This window comes from Ursus arctos, unplaced genomic scaffold (genome assembly GCF_023065955.2).
Source record: "Ursus arctos isolate Adak ecotype North America unplaced genomic scaffold, UrsArc2.0 scaffold_13, whole genome shotgun sequence".
NCBI classification, from domain to species: domain Eukaryota; kingdom Metazoa; phylum Chordata; class Mammalia; order Carnivora; family Ursidae; genus Ursus; species Ursus arctos.
The window spans coordinates 15,766,063-15,787,216 of record NW_026622797.1 but is presented as its reverse complement, the minus strand read 5'-3'; the positions used below and the strand labels follow the sequence as shown (position 1 = coordinate 15,787,216).

Sequence of the window (21,154 nt, the reverse complement as noted above, 5' to 3'; positions counted from 1 at the left end):
TAACCACTGTTTTAAATTTATGGTATAATCCTTCACGAAATGTTATGAATATGCAAGCACATATAAATGTGTAGTATTTTCTGCTGTTTTTATTCCAATAGTATCATATTATACATAGTTGGGTATCTTGCTGCTATGGACTGGATGTTTGTGCCCCCCCTAAATTCAGTTGTTGAAGCTCTAACCCCCGCCCCCCAGTGATAGGGTAAGGAGGCGGGGGCTTTGGGAGTTACTCAGGTTTCTGTGAGGTCATGAGAGGGGAGCCCTCCTGAGTGACATTGGTGCCCTTGTAAAAAGAGACGTGAGAGAGATGGTCTCCCTTTTCTACCACATGAGGTCACAGGAAGAAAGCATCCACCTTCAAACCAGGAAGAATACCCTGACCAGGAACCGAATGGGGCCCCATCTTGATCTTGGACTTCCCAGCTTCAAGAATGGTGAAAAAAATTTCTGTTTAAGCCACTTAGCCTATGGCGTTTTTGTCAGAGATACCTAAACCAACGTTTGCTAAACAAATGCTGACAGTTGCTTAGAAACAAAAACAAACAAACCCTACCTAAATCACATAATTAACCAAACTGTCACTTTTTATGATTTTGGATCACTTTTCCCGGAGCAAAAAGTTTTTCTCTAAGGCAAAATATGATAATTTCTTTGCTCTATCTGTTGTCTCAGGCTTCATTTAAAAAAATTCAAAACTTCAAGGCATTGTTTCACAAAGATGCTGTTTCTAAAATGCAGATTACCAGGCCTTTTCCCCAGACATTTTCTTTCACTAGATCTGAGTTGGTGCCTGGAAATGTCTTTTAAAAACGAGTTCCCCAGGTGATTCCTAGCTTCAGGCAAGTTGAAGACACATTGCTGTCACAGAAAAGTTATACAGGAGGAAGCAAACCCCTTGGACCACGGTTAGCAAGATCTGGTACATTCTAGTGTTTACTCAGATCCTGGCGATTATTGCCCAGGAATATACTGATTGAGCACAGTTTTAAGGAATAGACCCAGTTGTGCATTACCAAACCCGCAACACACCCTGTGTGCACACGCTGTGATCTTTGCCCATTGGCCAAGTCCTCCGAGAGTCAGAGAGTTCGCCCTGTTCCTCCCACGGCGGCACACCTCTCTCTTCCTTCACCCCACCCCCAGCATTCCTCGTTCCGGCTCTGTTTGTTTAAATACCGTGTGGGAAGAGTGCGCACCGTTCGGAGCCAGTCTTAGGACCATGTTCTCCCTGACTCCAGTCTTGGTAGCAGTTGTCTGCGTTTTGATTGCCTGGATCTTTAAAAATGCTGATGGAAACATGGAGAGAAGGAAGGGGGAGACTAGAGCCAGGACCAAGGCTCGGCCTTGGGTGGATGAGGACCTAAAAGACAGCTCTGACCTCCACCCAGTGGAAGAAGGTAAGGATGCTGGCAAAGCTGCTTGGCTTCCACTTTCTGTGTTGTTTCGGTGAGCGCCAGTTGATAGCAGGGCTTATGGAGAGGAGGAAACTCATGCGGGCCAGTTTCAGCAGCAGCCGCTCCTGTGCAAATTACTGTGTGAACGAGACAGATCATTTCTCTCGGGTGGTCAGTTTGGCACCTGCTGGCACCAAACTCCCCTCCCCCTTGTTTTCTGGATAAAGAGTCAAAGAACTGTTGAGGGGCTGACATTTTCTGTGGCCCCAGTCCTGTTCTGGCTGTTAAGATCTTTCTGAAGGAGACATCCCAGGCTGCTGGTGGCCAAGGGGGAAGTGGTCAGGTCTGAATCAAGGACTTGGAAATGTAAAAGGTGACATTGGTCAAGGGGCTCTCTACCCTTCCTTGGGCCAGGTCCTGTGGGTTAGAGACCAGTTGGCTGTGTCCTCAAAGCTGGGTGTCTAATTTAGTGGACAAGGCAATAAACAGGCAAAATTAGGAAGGAATGAAGGGCCAAACTGATCAACAGGGGTTTCAAGGAGGCATAGGGCATGGTGGGGCCACAGGGAAGGACAGGCATGCCTGGCTGACTAATAGGTCATGGACAGCTATGGCTAGGAGGCATCTCAGGCAAAAGGAGCAGAAAGAGCGTAAGAGCAGGGATGGAACCCCTGGGAAAGACGCTGAGAAGATGGGAGGACACATGTGTGGGGGGGAAAGGGGAAAGTGAATTGGGTGGTGAGCATGGGCCCAGTCACGGCTGACCAAGGATGAAGAGGCGGTAAGGGAGCAGGAAGGGAGAGGTTCTCGAGGAGGCTGGAGTGATCTGCGTTTGAGGTTCGTCTGAGGTGGGTTTGTGGGATGGATTCAATTTGGAAGAGGATCCGTGATTCTCAGCTGGACTACTGATGCACCTGCCCTCGGACACGTGTGTGGGTGTGTTGGTGTGTACGTCTGTGCGCGCCTGTTCCGACCTGCCCTGATGTCAGGATGGGGGGTGGGGTATACGACTGGCTCTCCTGCTGGGAGCCAGCACTGCTAAATGAACCGCATGGGATTCAAGCCCAGGCAGCCTCTCAGCAGCCCTGCCTCTCACTCTTTTGCTGAAGGACATCCCACCCAAATGGCAATTCTGCCCAGTCGAGAAGCACTTTTCTTGAACGAAGGGACATCCGTTATGAAGCTGTGTGATGGTCTGCCTTGGTAAGGATGGCCTGGGTGGCAGTGGCAGTGGGAACGCAGAGGAAGGAGTGAGTCGGGGAAAAGTTGAAGGAGAACAGTGTTTGGTAACAACAGGGTTTGGTAACACATTGGATATGGGGAGAAGGGGAGGGTGAGAGGTGGAGGCTGGGAGAGGCGGAACGACGCTATCATATGTGGGGGAGGGGAGAGGATCCATAGAGAGGATGTTGACCGTACGCAGAGACGTGTTGGACTTGAGAAGGTGACACTTCTAAGCGGACAGGGACAGGCGGTCCAGGTGAGGGCTCCACAGATACTGACTGGACGCTCACCAGCACAGGGTGATATTGAAACTGGGAAAACTGATGAATTTCCTAAGGGGAGTTGCTGGCAAGAAGACCGAGGATAGATCTGGGGCACCTGCAGAGAAGAGGGCTTGTGGGCTGAGAAAGGGGCCACAGAGAAGACCACCTGGGGAAGGAGTTCCAAGATAATGACAACAACAGGCTCTTACAGACACGGGCTGTGTCCACTCAGTCACATTTGATGTATAGTAAACCATTCGGTCTTCACGTTGACACAACAAGGTGGGCGCTGTTATGATCCCACATTACAGGTAAGGAGACCGGGGCTCAACTACGCTAAGTGACCTTCCCAAGCAGGTAGTGGTAGAGCTGGGACCCGGCAGTCTGTTCTGGAGTCCAGACACACAGCAAGTTGCTAGGCTGCCTTTCTAATAGAATAACTTAGAACAGAGGGGGCAGGAGAAGACCAGCAGGCTTAAAAATGCTTCGAGAGATAGGAGGTAGTGTGCACTGAGGAAAGGTCCCTGAATCTGAAGAGTTTGGGGGATACAGGAAGGATTGGTAAGGCAGGTGGGGAACTAGGGGCCGGTGGCGGGGCCTGAAGGTTGGGAACACAGAGCAAAGCTATGTGGCCCTGTCTGGTTCTGTTCTCTGCCTGCTTATTCATTTTGGCAAAATCCTCTGCCTCTTTATTCTCTATTCTTCACACAGAAGAATAAATTGAATATTTAGTGGCCTCCTCAGCAGCCATGGCCTCCTCTGCTCTGAATGTGACAGTTCCGTCTCTCGTTGGAGTTTTTGTTGTTCACTTAAGTGATACCTGCCGAGGTCTCACAACATTTAAACCCAGGCTTCTCTGCCACCCAAGTCCCTGCTCCTAACCCCTGGATGGGTGGACATGGTCTAAGAGAGGATTTACTGCTGGTACTGCAGGTTTAGAGGGGACTGAGCGCGGGCATAAGGGGTATAAGAGAAAGGATTCTGTTACTGAAGAATCATGGAGATGTTTTTGATGACAGCAAATGGATACCAGATTCAAACCATGTTGAAAGTTAATTCTAAGAGACAAATCAATAAAATAAGTATTTAGGCCATTCTAGTGTGAGTTAAGGAAAATAATGGGTACCAATCCAACTTCCTCCAACTTTGGCTCACAAAGAATTCCTACTTCAGGTTCGTAGGCCAGAGAATCAGCACGTGTGGGGGTGGCTTGGGGAATGGGGGAGGGGTGCAGAGTGGCCATGCTTACTAGACATCAGGCACAGACTTCCTTTGGGGATGGTCAAACACGTGTTCTGTTAATTTTTCAGTTTCCTGTTTAACTATAGCAGTGGTCTAAGGAGGAGAAATGACAAAGAGGAAACCTTAGATTGTCTCCCTAAAACGAGGCAAAAATCTTGCACAAACATATTCTAGTCAGGCCTGATTCATGGAAGCTCATGGAAATGGAAATAAGAGAAAAAGATACAGGGAACACATCCCATCAGGATATGTTTGTTTTAATGTTGGTAGGATTTGTCCTCACTTAGCTTTACTGAGCACCCAAAAACTATTGTCCTAATTGAAATTTTGGTGGCCCCAGTTGTACCACGAAAGGCTTGTGTTAGCAATTTCATATAGTTCAACCTAATACACTGTGTAACTTCCAGGTGAGAAAAGATAAAATGGAGAAAACTCAATCATACCAATGGAAAGCAGGAAAGGCAGTGGGGAACAGAAGCAAGGGAAAACCATGTGTTAGAAAAATGCTCGGTGGTAAGGGTAGAAATATGTACATAGATATGTATGGGTGTGTATACATATGCTTTTATAAATTTCACACACAAATTAATGCATCCCTCTGTGTGTGTGTGTGTGTGTGTGTGTGTGTGTGTGTGTATCTATGTAGAGTTAATAAACATCCTTAAGGTTTGTGGCTGGCCATTAAAAAAAAAAAGGCTTATGTTAAAATTATCTAATGTGGGTAACCCCTGAGAATTAAAATGTTCCCACGGACTTGGGAAAGGACAGTTTTTTAGGTACCTGAGGTGACAAGCAGGTGTCAGAACCAGTTTCAGATCTGTTCAGTAGATCAATGACAACTCACCTCAGTAAAAGCTTAGCCAGCAGACCAATCAGTGACAGGTCCTTGCTTCTGAAAGCCAGCCAATCAGGGATGAATTCACTTCAGTACCAACCAATCAACAATAGTTTCAAACAAATAACACTGTCCCTATAGATGATACTAATCCTATTACATTTCTGGGAGTCCACCAATCCCTGAACTGGAAGCTCCCCTACCAAGTGGTGTGCTATGGTTAGCTAATGGGAGAAGCAAGAACCAATTGTTCAATATTCAGGAATTTTGAGGGTCATTTTGAATGATCAGCTCGAAGTCAGGTCTGGCTGAAAGTATTTACACAGTGGAACTTGGCGAGCGCTGTAAATCACGCTCTCCACCCTCTCCCAGAGCTGGTTTACTAGCAGCATACCGCTGTCAAAAATACTATGAAAGGTCAGCTGCATTTCTATGTTCACAGAGACTCTCCTTTGCTTCTCAGGAAGCAATAAATCTGGCTTTGTCTTTTCATTTCATTATCCTTTGACACACACACCACCCACAGCCATTCATACTTTTACATGGTTAATTTTAAATGTTGGTTTACCAAGACTCTTATAAGGCCTTAAGATTTTTGGGCAAAGGACGGATAAACTCAGATGAGAGAAGATCAGTAAAGGGAAAGAACTTGAATGAAGACCTTGTCTTTGAGATCAAGTCTGGGTGGGTCCTAGGGGAGAGTAAGGACCAACTTAGGGTTGGGGGAGGGGAAGGGGAAGGCACTCTGGATACCGCAAGAGATGATGGGGCTTAGAAATAAGTTCTGTCAAATTCATTCAGGATAGCACAGGGGAAGAAAAATTTCTCTCTACACTTCAAGGTTCTTCAAGCTGGTCTAAGAATTAAATTGACGAGAGATAGGTTAATAGAAGAAAAAAACACAATTAATTACATGTGCACAAAGACCCAATAATAAAATTGAACACCGAAGAAATGACCAAAGCAGGCAGATTTTATACATTCTAGACAGAGACCATAAATTTGTGAGGAATTGATAGGACAAAGAAAACAAATGCTTGAGAGCTTCAGTTAGGAAGGAAGTCTGAACAGAACTTGGGTTGGGGTAGTAGATTAGTAAAAAGTAACAAGATTTGTTTGTACAGCTCTCTTGGCCCTAAAGTCCCTGTCTCTGGTGATAAGGGTCTCTCTCTACTTTCTACTACAGGGAGAGTACCTTTCATGAGAGATTTATTTCCTGCTTTCAGGGGGACAGAGGAGGGTCAGAGTGTCCTTTTTATACCAGCTATTTCCCAAGTAGCTTCAATTCAAAATAATCAATATGCCATGGTGGCACCTTTTGGGGCAGCTTGCCCCGAGCCCCTACTGTAGCATTGCTCTATTCAAGAACTTTCCATCTGAACACCCTCCATACTCCCCACACCCCACACACCTCAGGAGCTGCTAGTGAAATATACTGCAGAGAGTCAAATGACTGACAGGCCCATGTGGAGACAGAGTGAGGGCTTAGGCAGTTGGGAAGGAGGTGTTCTCAGGGCAGGAGTTGAGCCCTGACCTTGCTCTGTCCCCACCTTCAGAATCTGTCTCCTGGAAGAGCTGTATCACCCTCAGCCTTATTAATATTACTCCTTAATGTTCCCCAAAATTCTGAGGAGGGAATAAGGATGACATGACACAAATTGGCCTTTTAGCTTCATAGCTAGAAAATTTGGCTCATTTGCAAAGATTTTGAAGTAGAACTGCAAAAACACAAAAGCAACTTATGTGGAGATCCAGCCAAAAAAACCCAAAAAACAATAACCCACCTTTGTGTTAAACATTAGAGGATACACGTGGCCCAGAACGTTCTGGCTGTTAAACCTAATTATGTACAGTTTAGGGTTCCCTGGCATTAAAGCAATGATAAAGATGAGTTGTTCTTGGTGTCGACAGCAAACCCCAAGGGTGGCAATACAGATTTGTAGCAAAAAGTAGACCGCAATAGCACGCATTTATTTCGAAATACATGGGTTATATGCTTGAGTGAATCCCCCGGAGTGGTTTGGCTGGTCTGGTGTCGAGGCACAACGGCTAGTTTACAGAGCTTGTTCTCTTCCCTCTTAGAGCAGTCGGGAGGTCAAGGGGAAGGAGAAAAGTACCTTTGGTATGGGTTCACTGCCCTGCCATTCCCTGAGTGCTTTCTCCCCAAGCCTGGCTCTGCCTTCCCCCCTTTCCCCAGACAAGATGCAGACCTTCTGCTCTGGGGGAAGCTCCAGGAAGAGCAAGCCTTTCAGGACAATCCACCCCAGCGTTGATGAGGCCATTTGTCTGCCCTGCCCTCTGATAACGTTCAGACAGCAGCTGCTTCGTTCTGCTACAGTGGGAACGCTTACCTTGGACTTTAGAAGCTGCAGAAACTGCCGGGTCATGCACCTAGGCTGCTTTTAGTTTGTACAAATGCTGAATGGATATTAAGAGTTGGTAACTTACCTTTCAAACAGTTAATGAGGCATTTCATGCATTTGCTTATTTACCGCTTACTAAGGACAGAGGTTGTCAGACTTCATAACGATTGATACAGAAGTTATCACTGGTGTTGGAAGTCTTTATTGACACATTGGGTAAGTTCAGGGTTGATAGTGCTGACACCTGGGTTTGGTTCAGAATTGATCGCTAGGAAGCTGATCGGTGTTTGCTGCCACTCCCCACTTCCTTTTAACTGAGTAACTGGGCCTTCTCATTAAATGTGTACAGTTTGGGCCCAAACTGCCCTGGCTAGTAAAATGTATAAGGTATTTTCTCACTAACAACGATGAGCAAACCAAGGTACTTGATGATATGGTATTGTCTTTGTTCGAAGTCATTCCCTCTTGCCTCCGTCGTCCTCGGTTGGTCCTCAGAGACCTAGGAGTGAAGTATATGCATGCAAGTGCAGGAGAAAGTTAATCCTCTACCTGAATTCCGCCTGGAATGTTCCAGGCCCTCAGGGCCGGGCACTGGATCCTCTTGCTCTCTTCCTTCTGTTCCTGTTGTCATTCTCATCTTTATGTGAGGGTACCCAAAGTGACATCCCACCTTCTGGACTCAGACTTTTACTTTCACACTAGATATCGCTGCTTGAACAACTCATAGGCCTCTCAAATGTGATGGACTGGTGACTCCTACCTCTACTTCCCCCAGATGGTTCAGTGCTCATCCTCTATTTCAGTAGATGGTCCCACTGTCTCCCCAGGTGCTAAAGCCCCAACGCCTGGGTCTCATCCTTAGTCCCTCTCTCTCACCACTCCCAGGCACACACTTTGACAGGTCTCATCATTTGTATCTCCAAGATGCTCTAAGAATTTGTCATTCTTTTGTGGCACATCTAGTCTGGGCCAACATTATCCCACCCTGGCTATTACAGTGGTTTCTCGATGGTTCTTCCTCTTTCACTTTTGTCTCTTTCCAATATACACCTCGCCCTGCTTTGTTTTTTCTCACTCTTTGTTTTATGTTTTCTATCTGTTGGTTTCTCCTTGCTCTAGTCCAGATATTTTCTTCTGAGTTATCTTCCAGTTCACTATTTTTTTTTCTTTAGGTATGTATATCCTGTTTTAAATCCATCCATTAAGTTCTTAATTCTATTACTTTATTTTTCAGTTCTGGAATTTTATTTTTTCATATTTTCTATGTCACCTTTTATCTTTTCCTGTACCCTACAGATTTGTGTTTTTTTCCCTCTAAACCTAGTAATCATAGTTGTTTTATCTTTTGAGTCTGATAATTCCAATATTTGGAGACATTTTAAAATATTAATTCTGTTGTTTCTTGCTCAAAATGTGTTCTTTTTATGCTTGATTGTATTTGGTGGGTTGCTAGTAATTGTAGTTAAAATTACTTGTATATTGGCACCTGCTTCTCTTAGGCAATGGAGGTATTTTCAGGCAGGGCCACTTAATTCCAAGTTCAAGTCTGAGGCAGGACACACCAAATGGTATAACCCCTTGGGGCCTGATATATTTATGATTCATGCTTTCTTTAAGGATGTAATCTTGGGGTCCCAGCTTATTAGCTTTCCCATCGTGTATGGGTCTGGACTTTGATTTCTATTCCCCACAATCCCTGAAATTATAAAAATAAAAATTCAAATATATAGAGATTGGCAAGTACTCTCAGAGGAAATGTGGCTTCTGTGCTAACTTGCCTCTGTAGGCTCATATTTCCCTTCAGTTTTGGCCTAGGAATTTCTTACTATATTGTCAGCAATTCATTGATTTTTTTAAAAAGACTTTAAAGATCCTTTATTTCATGATCTTAGGGGTTTTCAGCTAGCGGGATATTGTTTCAAATATACTAGTTCACCATTAATAGAAATTTTCATTCTTCATCTTTGTGTAGGTAAAATTTTCTTCTTCTTGGTTTATAACCAGTGTGAAATCTGGACAGCCAATAGTCAAGATCAGAGTTCGGAATTCTGTGGACCCATTCTTTTCATTTTTTTTCTTGATGCTTATGAAATGATGATTTTGCAGACATTTTTGAGAACTTTATTTCCTTCTCCCTATTGTCCACCTTATGGCTATAGAGGAGGAAAAATAATTTTCCCTCTACCCTTCTAGGTTCTTGGCTGAGACACCCCCCCCCCCCCCATAATAAGAGACAGATTAAGAAGAGAAAAACAAAGAGGAGCTTAACAATATGTATACCTCTTGTATACATGGGACAGATCCAGGAAAATCGAGTAAGTCCTTGAAATGGCCCAAACCACCACCTTAAATACCATCTTCGAATAAAAAACAAAAGAAAGATGTTGGGGAAGGGGATCCAGTAACAGGAGGTTATCAAGAAGAGCACAGTATTTTAAACAAGGGTAAGGTTGTTGTGCAGATTTTTTCTCCATCGATAGGAATTTTTTGTGAGAATCATCCTTTTCTTCTTGGTACAGAGAAGACTCATGAATGGAGATATCCTTTATAAAAGTAAATGTTCTTTATAAAAAGGTAACTTTTACTCTGGTTTTCAGAACTTCTCTTGTGTCTGTAGTTCCTTAAAAAATTATCAGCTCAATGTAATCCTTATACCAAAAAGGCATATTTTGGGGTGACATATTCTGCTCCCCTTCATGACCAAGAGAGATCGTTTAATTCTCTGCCTTTCTTGGGGCGCCTGGGTGGCTCAGTCGTTAAGCGTCTGCCTTCGGCTCAGGGCGTGATCCCGGAGTCCTGGGATCGAGCCCCACATCAGGCTCCTCTGCTGAGAGCCTGCTTCTTCCTCTCCCACTCCCCCTGCTTGTGTTCCCTCTCTTGCTGGCTGTCTCTCTCTCTGTCAAATAAATAAATAAAATCTTAAAAAAAAAACAAACTCTCTGCCTTTCTTGTTCTTATTTGCAGATGCTGACGACTGGCAAGACTCAGAGGAAAGTGTCGACCATATTCCATTCTCCCACACTCGGTATCCTGAAAAGGAAATGGTTAAGAGATCCCAGGAATTTTATGAACTTCTCAATAAAAGACGGTCTGTCAGATTCATAAGTAATGAGCAAGTCCCCATGGAAGTCATTGATAATGTCATCAAAGCGGCAGGTCTGTAATGGCACATTGTGTCTTTGAGAATGTCAGGGGCAAGTGACCCTCCTGGAGCAGTAAAGCTCAAACACAGTGAATAAAGCCCAGAGTGAACATTTATCTCTCAAGCCAGGTGTTGACTGGCTGCCAGAAACATAATGATTTCCACTGTCTACAAACTATTGACTGGTACAAACTTCCTGCGAGCAGATGTTACAACAGTTTAAAACTTGTGAAATTACGGAATCTTATGATCTTTTATTAAAAATTAAAATTTCTGAACACACTATTATACCCTGGAAGAGAAACATCCCCTTACTTTCCCCTCCTCTTGAAACACACACACACACACACACACACACACACACACACTCACTCATGTTTATTTATGTGTTTCTCTTTTTGGAACCACATTGTTTAGATTACACACCATAATGCTCTACTACCATCCTCTAATGAACTAGCAACATTTACCTATATGAATTTGCAAAGTAAACCACAGCAAGGTAAACCCATTTGCAACCTAGGTTAATATCTCCACAGAGGAAAATAAAATAACGGCAGAAAAACGGGGAGGAGCTGTAAGAGAGCTCCCCCTATTTGAGTATTATTGGAGTACTGGAGTGTTATTCCTATCTAAATCACATTTAAGTTCATTTGCAGAAAGTATTACATGGCAATTGTGAATCCATTGCTCAAGTAGAAAGGAAGCAAGAATAAAGCATTTCATTTCAGTTAAGAGTACGAATGCACTGGCTAGTTTTTTATTTAACAATAGCAGTCCCTAAGTTCCTTCTGTGTATATACCTGTATCTCTATATGTGTGTGTATACGATGTGCAGATAAATTTGGCATAATCGAAAACAGGGAACAATTTATTTCGTATGTGACAAACAACATGGGTACAAAGGGAACTGGAATCTGCTCAGAAATGTGGGCTTTGTGTTTAGCTTTTGACTTGCATTTCGCAATCCAGTCACGCCCTCTCGACCACAGGGAGGTGGGAGGCCAACAATAGCCCCATCAAGCAGGCAGTTTTTTTTTTTTTTTTTTTTTAAAGATTTTATTTATTTATTTGACAGAGAGAGAGACAGCCAGCGAGAGAAGGAACACAAGCAGGGGGAGTGGGAGAGGAAGAAGCAGGCTCATAGCGGAGGAGCCTGATGTGGGGCTCGATCCCATAATGCCGGGATCACGCCCTGAGCCGAAGGCAGACGCCTAACCGCTGTGCCACCCAGGCGCCCCCAAGCAGGCAGTTTTAACCCCCCTGGTGTAGAGATTATGCCATCAAATTACTCACTAAGGAAAAAGGAATAGTTCCTTCTGAAATATCCTACCTATGGGTCACTGTGGTCTCTCACTGGGCACAGCAGGCCATCTCGAGGACAGCAGGGTGACTCACATCAGAAGCTGGCCCCGATTGGAATCTGAAAGAGAATTCAAGCTCCTTGGACACTGAGATACACGAGGAACCTTTGTCCCAGGACACTGGGACTGACCCAAGTGTGGGCTGAGGGTTTCCATAGCCCATGAGAGCTGAAGACAGACCTACGTGTACTGAGCACCCAGGGCCAGGAGATCTCATGTGTCCCCAGAAGGACCACAAACCCCACAGTGCCACACTCAGAGTCCTGAGACAGGTACCCAAAAATTTAAGAGTAATTTATTTATTTATTTACTTACTTATTTATTTATTTAGGGTGAGTTTTGTTTTTGTTTTGAGAGCGAGTGAATGGGGAGAGGAGCAGAGGGAGAGAGAGAACCTCAAGCTTAGCATGGAGCTGGATGTGGGACTCGATCTCATGACCCTGAGCTCATGACCTGAGCCGAAATGAAGAGTCAGATGCTTAACCAACTGAGCCACCCAGGTGCCCCATTTCATAAGTGTTTAAAAGCCATTTTACCATTTAAATGTTTATCATTTTCAGTAAGCTTCATGACTTTATCCTGTTTCAAGAATATCAAAACAAACAACGTTTTGGAAAATTTGGGCTGTCAGAACTTCCCTCCTGGGTTCCCTTAGTGGTCATTGTATAGTTACTTAGGAACGTTTTCCCTCACATAATTAGAGAAGTGATGATAAATTCCTATAGCCCTAGAACCACTGGTCTTGACCTCAGTTAGCTGCTTGGTAGCCCCTAAAGTGATGCAGAATGAAACGGAGTGGCAGCAGCACCCAGCCTTTGCGGCCAAGCACTTCGGTCACCAGGTGATCTAACTTCATTTTGAGCAAGTATGAGTTATTATATTTATTCTTTTTTTTTAAGATTTTATTTATTCGAGAGAGAGCGAGTAAGAGAGAGAGCACAAGCTGGGGAGGGGAAGGTAGGGGCAGAGGGAGAAGCAGACTCCCCACCAAGCAGGGAACCGGAAGTGGGGCTTGACCCCAGGACCCTGGGATCATGACCTGAGCTGAAGGCAGACGCTTAACTGACCGAGCATGTGAGCCATGTGAACATTCTCACATTTTCCTGTGTTTTAATTTCTGATTGTAATTTAATGGATGATAGGAACCGCCCCAAGTGGGGCCCACACGGAGCCCTGGACCTTTGTGGTTGTGAAGGACCTGGACGTGAAACACAAGATTCGGGAGATCATTGAGGAGGAGGAGGAAATAAACTACTTGAAAAGGATGGGGCGCCAATGGGTTACAGACCTGAAGAAGCTGAGGTACAGAAGTTGATGGAATTATTAACCTCTCTGTGCTTGGTTTTCTCATCTGAAAAAACGGGAATGTCTAGGATTTTCTTCATTATGAAAACGAAATGTGTAAGTGTGTTTGCCCACATGCGTAAGGGTAACGGCACCTAGGAAGTGCCATACGTGTCTTTGGTAAATAAATAGGCTTTGACCCAAGTAACAGTAAATAAAAAGTTGAGGACTTACTTCACTTTCCTCCCGTCTGGAATGTAAGGCTGTGCAGCATTTCTCAGGACCCTGACTGAAGTAAATTACATTTGCTCACGTGATACTGTCTTCCAAGTGACCTCAGTAAGCAGGGTCTAGTGTTAGTACATGGTTAGTAAGAGTAGATATTCAGTACAAGTGTCCTATCTATTAGGCATTAGTAACTGTGTGGGCTTCCTTGTCTCCCGGAAGGAAGTGTGGTGAAACTCACTGTAACTAGATTTAATGCACTGCCTGCTTGCAGTAGGGTAGGGCCTGTGAGTTGTCAGTTCCTCTAGGAGCGACCCCTAAGAGTGACTTGTGGAGTCCTCTCTCCCCACTGAGGGCCAGTCACCCTTCATAATACCTCACATGCATTCCATCACTTCTCAGTCACTTTTGTCATTAAAAGACTCACTTTCATTGTTTAGACTCAGCCTTGTCACTCACCGAGTCCTCTTTATAAACACTGCCCTCCCCGTAACGGCCATTTCCTTTCCCCTCTGGTGTGCTCCAAGGCTGAGTGTGAGGAGGGACAGTGGGCAGAGATGTTAGCTCTTATTTCTGAGGAAGGAAGATTGCTCTAGTCCCTGGCACTTGGAATACAGAGGAATTCATACCTCTGGCTCGCAGCTGTGGGCCTTTCGTGGCCAGTCCTGCGGTGTTGTTCAACACCCCAGAGTGACCCAAGCCAGTAAGACAAGAAAGGGCAATGAGATTGAGGCCCTAGGGAGGAGGGACTGGGTGATGGGAAGAGGGCCTCTTGGCTCTGCTCCTGTTTCATTTATCTGGCCCCAGAGGACATATTTTTCCTCAGATATTTAAACCCAATTAAATGGATGCCTTATGGAGCTGTAACTTATTACCATGCTCTGAAACTAGTGCAGGATATTAATAATAAATATAAAAATCTTATTGCATATTCATGAGGAAAATTGGGATGGGTGAAATTTAAGTTGAGTTCCTACCCTCAGATGTCCTGCTCTAGCCGTGCACCGTGCCTACAAAATGCTGGTAGGCCCTGGCACTCTTCCCAACGAAGGCGGAATTAGTCACTCTCTCATCTCTGGGCTCCAAGCACCAAATATACACCTTCTGTGCGTCTAAAATGGCCATTTTATCACATAGCTTTTAATTATTGGTTTACTTTTCTTCTCATGTTATAGGCCGTATTTTAGAAAGCTTATAGACTTTCTCTGCGGGCAATATGTATGCACACATATATACGTAAAAACTCTAGGGGTCCAGATTTAAAATGTCTTATACCATCTAGCATAGTGTGCTGCATAGTAGGTAATTGAATAACTGTTTGTCGAATTGAATCACAGATGAGCAAATGTCTTGACATCCTGTTTGAGTCAATTTTGAAACCAATAGCTGTCATTAAAGACTCAATACACAACCTGGGTCCAACCTACCTGTCGAACCTTATATTTTTCTGTTTGTGGGTTTAAGCTCCCCACCCCAGGCAGAAGGTGCTACTTGTCCTTCTCTTAATAGGTCTTGTTGCTGTGTTTTTATTAGCTTTAATGTGATGTCATAATAAATTGTTGTAAAATTGAACAAACCAGAAATATTTGATACTAATGTACGTCCAGGCAAAAAAAAAAGTACAAAAATCATTAAAAATTACTAATCTGCCTTTGTACCAAGGTAAACTGCTTAATCTTCATCTTGCATTAAACATTTTTTTGAATTATCCATTGTAAAATAATAGTAGTAGTAATAATACTAACACACACACAGCGGTGTGGGCAAGGTTAGGTTCTTTTCTAGGCACTTTATCTGTTTGACTAGTCTCCCCCTCACAATAGCTGTATGAGGTGAGGGTATAATAGTTCCCTTTACATGTGCAGGAACTGAGCTATGGGAATTCAGGAGGTTGCCCAGCGTGGCAAAACCCAGCAGCTCCAGAGTTTATCCTCTTTGTAAACAAGAACACTCTCTCTGTTTGTAAGGAGAAAAGGATTGATAATAGCCCAATGTGACCAGGCCGATTGAAGCATGGTAGAGTAGCCTTGGAAATGTAACCTGTACAAGTTAAGAGTGTTAGAGGGACCATAGAAAACTGCACAAGTGAGTTTAGTATGTTTTAAGACAGTGAAGTATAACTAGGCTTAAAATGAAATCATCTCTTGTTAATTAATGACCTAATGTATCTGTATCCTAAAAAAAGAAACTCTAATATATAGCATTTCATGAGTACTACTTTGAGTATCTGTGCTGGAATAAAACTTTTGCCAAATGGATGGGATAAGCTAATGGAATAGAGAAAGATATGCTCCTTAGCTGGAAAGCAGAAATTGAAACTTAATATTTATACCTCGCATGAATTATCTCCCACTCCCACAAAGTTCCCTTCCTTTTCTCCACACCTGGGCTGACATTACACCCTCTGCACCTGTGGTTTTGGTTAAACCTCATCATCAGCTTTGTCTTTTCTTTTGCTCCTGTACCAGACCTATCAGCTCCAGCCTCTATGCCTCCCCAAATTCTCCTGGTCCCTCGCCCACACCAATCTGCCTCTTTCAGGAATAGACCTGATCACACGATGCGTCTGCTCAGAAGCTTGTGGTCACTTTCCATTACCTACGAAACGAAGCATGTAACCTGGCAGCCCACGCATGCTTCACCATGTACCCAATCCTCTAGCCTACCAGGCTTCTGAAAACTCCCTGGCCTGCCAAACATCCTCCGTCCCGACTCTGCCTTTACTCATCGACGCACTAGGATGCCCTCCCCAGTGCCCCCTTTCCAGCCGGTCTTCAGTGCCCCATCTCAAGGGGACTTTGGATGAGTTCTTCTAATCTGCTTATTCAAAAATATCAACACTTCATTTGGAGGACTCCTAATGCACTTGACTTACATTTCTTTCATTCCACTTACCAGGTTTCAGTTTGCCAAATTTTACATATTGCCCTCTGGGTTTTGGGATCCATCTTTGTATCTTTCAGCATTTCATGTGCCTTACCATACTATACCTTTATTAACACGTGTTTATTGGTTTGAATGACCCTAGACAGAAAAATATGAATACGACAAACAAACATTCTGCTCTTTCTCAATTGAAATATAAAAGATAAGAAAATGCTTTGATTTTATTTTTTTGTAAAGATTTATTTATTTAAGAGAGAGTGGGGAGGAGCAGAGGGAAAGGGAGAGAAATCCTCAAGCAGACTCCCCCCTGAGCACAGAGCTCAGGACCCCGACCGAGATCATGACCTGAGCTGAAACCAAGGTTGAGGCTCAACTGAATGAGCCACCCAGGCGCCCCAAGAAAATGCTTTTATTTTAGATGTAAATAAGCCAAGATTGTGAAAAAGAAAAAAAAAATTCATTGAGCGCAAATAGTCTCTGGATTATCTTTTTTTCCCTTCAGAACCAATTGGATTAAGGAGTACTTGGACACAGCTCCCGTTCTGATTCTGATTTTCAAACAAGTACATGGTTTTGCTGCAAATGGCAAAAGGAAGGTCCACTACTACAATGAGATCAGTGTTTCCATTTCTTGCGGCATCCTCCTCGCTGCTCTGCAGGTATGTGTCCTTCCCACCCTGCCCCGAAGACAGACGCAGTACTCGATGGCCAAACAGTAGCCTCATTGACACATTTCAGCTTCTAGTTTAGAGAGATGTGAAGTTGTTTCTTTAAAGTTGAATTCCTACGTAAGGGGGCCTGATCTGAAAAGTCACCCTGGAAACCTGGATAGGTGAGTCTAATGGTGCAACAAGCTGGAATTCTTCCAGAAATTCACTTATAACATCACTCAGGCTCAGAAAAATGGTCACTGTGTTTGCCTTCATCTGCAATGATAGGAAGCTTCAAGGATTTCGGCGGACACACTGCCTAGCTGTGCTCACTGTTGTCTGAGCCGGTGGAACGATTGCAAAGCTATAAGGAGGACTCTATCGTAGAGCTCTTCCTGGAAAGTCGAGTTGACATGATATTGCATGAGAAGGATGTCTATGTGCTTTAAAAAATTCCATCTATGCAGTAACTAGAGCAATGGTAAGCATGAAATAAGCAGGATTGAGGTACACCTTTTCCGTGATTCAGTTCATTCACTCAACACAGAGTTTGTGAGCTCCTTTGATGTGACAGGCCCCGGGGGTGCCAGGGACAGCTGCCTTGTGAACTGTGTGCACGTTCTGGTGGGGACTGCGGTCCAGGGGTGGAGAGCGACAGGAAACAAATAAAACAAATGAAGCAAACAAGATTATAAGAGCGAGTGATCATACTTTCAAGGGACAATCAATTCCAAAAACCTATATGCTTCTTCAAGAAAAATGTGTATGCCGAAAACACCTTGCAAAATACAGTCATTGTTACACAAAAGACCGATTTGCTTTTAGATTACTTGAAAAGTCGGCCTCGAGGAGGTGACATCTTATTTCCTTCCTGATTCTGTGAGTGGTTCAATAGAGGAAGTGATGTGCAAGGTCGGACCATATGGCCCCACCGTACACTCATCTCAGGGCTGGAAGGTCTGCAGAGTTAGAAGTTTTCCCAAGCTCTGAGTCAGCAGCTTTGTCACGTTAGTGTTGAGTTTGCTGCCCTCTAGCGTCGCCTCAGGCATAATTCTGAGTGTAGGTTTCCTATTTGTGAGCGAGGAAAGAGGAATCTTCCTGAAACCCCCATCTGCACAGATCACATAGTGACTGGACCAAAGAGCCTCTCCTGCAAGACTCTCAAAGTCAGTTCCAGAACTTCTGTCTGGCTCAGGCTTAGCAATGAACACGCAGATGGGAAAGTAGGGGGGGATGGAGATAGTCGGCAGGGGAGGCATCTTGAAGCTGCACATGATTTTTATTAGGTGTTTATTACCTGGAGGGGCTTGGGGAGAAGTTGATGGAGTAATTCCTCCGCCTCGAATGGATCCCTGGGCCACTGGGTCTTCTGTGATTGGACATAGGTATTTTCCGCTGGGGATGATGCTTCGCCTGCATTGTTGATTATAGAAGCATAGGAACTCCCTTGTTTTGGGCTGTTCCTTTGGTGTATTTCTGGTTTCCCCACATTTCTTCCCATGAAATAACCATTCCTATTTCTTAACCATCAGTGAAAAATAAGACTAGTACTTTCTTCTTCAAGAAGCCTCTCCCCGTTTGGTCAAAAGAATGTAGGGACTAGGAGATTGAGGAGAGCAAGTCAGGTTCAAGATACAGTTGCCCAGGCTGGCAGCCTCTTTGCTACCCAGCTTCAAGGAAAGGATGGGACAAGCCTGGGACAGTCCCCAGGCTACAGGCAAAGCCGTGATTTCGCCCACTGACTTGCCAATGTATTCTCTCCCCTCCTGTTGTAGAATGCGGGACTGGTGACTGTCACTACCACTCCACTCAACTGTGGCCCCCGTCTGAGGGTGCTCCTGGGCCGCCCTGCAAATGAAAAGCTGCTGATGCTGCTCCCCGTGGGGTACCCCAGCGAAGAGGCCACGGTGCCCGATCTAACACGGAAACCTCTGGATCAGATCATGGTGACCGTGTAAGCAGGAGCCCGGCAGGGATGCTGGCGGACGGTGGCCTGGTCCTCTCTTGTCCTCTTGGGTGTGCAGGCTGCTCTTCCCATGGGTATTTGGTCCAGCACTCCACTCCACTCAAGAAACTTTCCATGTCATCTGGCCCTTGGAGTCGGAGAAGCGCTGCTCCCCATACTGTGATTAGGTGAACATGAACAGTAAGAGAGCAATGGGTACTTCCATGTCTCATCCACTCTGGAAATGCATTAAACTTTCACTGAGAAGAGGCCCTGGTTTTTAAGTTTTAAAAATTGTTCCAGAAAAGTCACTGGTGATTTTTTTCTCTTACATTTTAAAAGCTGGTAGACAGAAAAGAGTCATCAGAACATTTAACAGCCCTGAGAACTCAGCTATGTGATCGTTCTTGAATTTAAACTGAGACTAATCAGATAGCCTCTGCCCTCTGATTTCTGCTGGCTTTTAGGCCAGGATGTGCTTTTGGGATTTACTTTTTTACTGAACTTCATGGGTATCCCGCCACTTTTTAATAAAATGTCATAATCACAGAACAGAACAGCGTATGCTCGAGCAGGTGGCTCTGACCCGTAACCATCTGAACATACAAAGGGTTAGTTGCACCACTGAGTGGCGTGTTGGAGCTGGCTCGCCCCAGCTTGTGGAAGCGGATTGTTAAATATTCAGGAATTTTGTGAGCCAGTTATTAAACTATTTCTGGCTGGAAATCGCCCACGGTGGGAGTATTTACACAACCGCAATCGATTGATACTACAAATCAGGGCTTGGTTCCTTTTTCCTAAACAGAACTGTTTTCCATACACAGCACTGATGGTGTCTCCCTTCTTTTCTACTCCAGCCCACAAAAGACTTATCCCTTTTCTCCTGAGAGCAGTCAAGTGGTTTGGGACTGATGGGGTACGGAGGTGTTAGGTTGGGAATTCCAGACCTCGTCTTTCACCCATCAATCTCCCTTCCCATCCCGGGGCAGTGCACGCACTGGCACACTCTTAGCTCAGATCAGTTCTCACCCAGCATCCTACTGGCCTCTTTATCCCTCCTAGCACCCTTTTTCTTTTTTTCTTTTTCTTTCTTTTTTTTTTTTTAACCCAGCTTCCTCAAGAAAAATCTCTCCCGCTTCTTTCATTCCTCTTGTGAGTCCCACAACCTAGGAAAAGCCCTTAGTATTGTTGATAAGAGTCAGAGCTGGTGATGAATCTATGTCAAAGAAAAGGAGGACTTTTTTCCCCCTTTAAAATACAATTAGATATTACAAGAACCTCTGCTCTCAACCACCTCTGAAGTCCTTTGAAGGACCTAGAAGTTTCCTTTAGAATCTCCAAAATCTTCCATCGATGGTTTCATTTTTCTCTAAACATGCTTTCCCCCAAGGTTACACATTTTAATAAATGCAAACTTTCTTACATTTTGTTTCTATTCTTTTTTCTAAAAAAAAATATCATTAGTATTGTGACAAGTATTTGTCCTGTAATCGTTATTGTAAGCGAGCATTGTTTTAACTACATTGTGGCCTTATTAGACTTACGTGGGCTGGAATGGGCGCCTAACCATTGTATTTCAGATTATTTTTAGTAGGGAAAAGCTATTCTGAGTTCCAGGTATCAGAATAATAAGCACATTTTGGCGTTATGACGCCAAACTTCAAATGAAATTGAAGTTGTATTGATAAACTTCTGTTTCTTATGTTTTGAAACTAGTTGAGCCCAGAGCCGTGTGCCAGTTTTAGTTCAGTCTGCTGGGGGGGAGGGGTGGCTGAGATGTACAAGGGAATCTTGCTTCCGGGGGTGGGAGTCCAAGTCCATGTTCCAGTACAGAGTCACTTGAGAGGAAAGGGAAAGCCCAGCCACGTGAGTTAGGAGCCCTCCGGCAACAGATTGCCAAGGTCTGCAGCCTTCCAGATCCCGGCGCCCAGAAACAGAGCCCTGGTTCCTCAGAGATGCTGAGCAAATGTGCAAAGGCGTAGATTCACGAAGGCCAGCTTTCTCTTTGGGGGGTGGAATTACAGTCGACCCTTGAACAACTCGGATTTTTTTTTTTTTTTTAGATAAGTAGAGGACAGTGCCATCAATGTATTTTCTCTTCCTTACGATTTTCCGAATGACATTTTCTTTTCTCTGGCTTGCTTGATTGGAAGACGACGGTGTGTAAAACACGAATGCACAAAATACGTGTTAATCGGGTATTTATGCTATCAGTAAGGCTTCCTGTCAACAGACGGCTGTCTGTAGTAAAGTTCTGGAGGAATCCAAAGTTGTACGAGTTACTTGCGGATTGGGGCGTGCGAGGTGGTGGGGGGCGCTCGGCGTCCCTAACCC

General features: G+C 44.4%; 1 protein-coding gene across 4 annotated transcripts; it reads left to right on the top strand.

Annotated features, from left to right (window-relative positions):
• Positions 1 to 1,063: 1,063 nt before the first annotated feature.
• IYD (iodotyrosine deiodinase) lies at positions 1,064 to 20,242 on the top strand. Of its 4 annotated transcripts, XM_057310973.1 has the most exons (6): positions 2,809 to 3,195; positions 9,518 to 9,639; positions 10,289 to 10,480; positions 12,973 to 13,132; positions 16,728 to 16,884; positions 18,651 to 20,242. In XM_057310973.1, the coding sequence occupies exons 2-6, from the start codon at positions 9,597 to 9,599 to the stop codon at positions 18,831 to 18,833; spliced, it is 735 nt and encodes a 244-aa protein (XP_057166956.1). In that variant the 5' UTR covers positions 2,809 to 3,195; positions 9,518 to 9,596; the 3' UTR covers positions 18,834 to 20,242. The 4 variants fall into 4 exon arrangements, with proteins under 4 accessions (XP_026360829.1, XP_057166957.1, XP_057166956.1 ...); XM_026505044.4 differs by lacking the exons at positions 2,809 to 3,195; positions 9,518 to 9,639 and adding an exon at positions 1,064 to 1,400; XM_057310974.1 differs by lacking the exons at positions 2,809 to 3,195; positions 9,518 to 9,639 and adding an exon at positions 2,336 to 2,600.
• Positions 20,243 to 21,154: the final 912 nt, after the last annotated feature.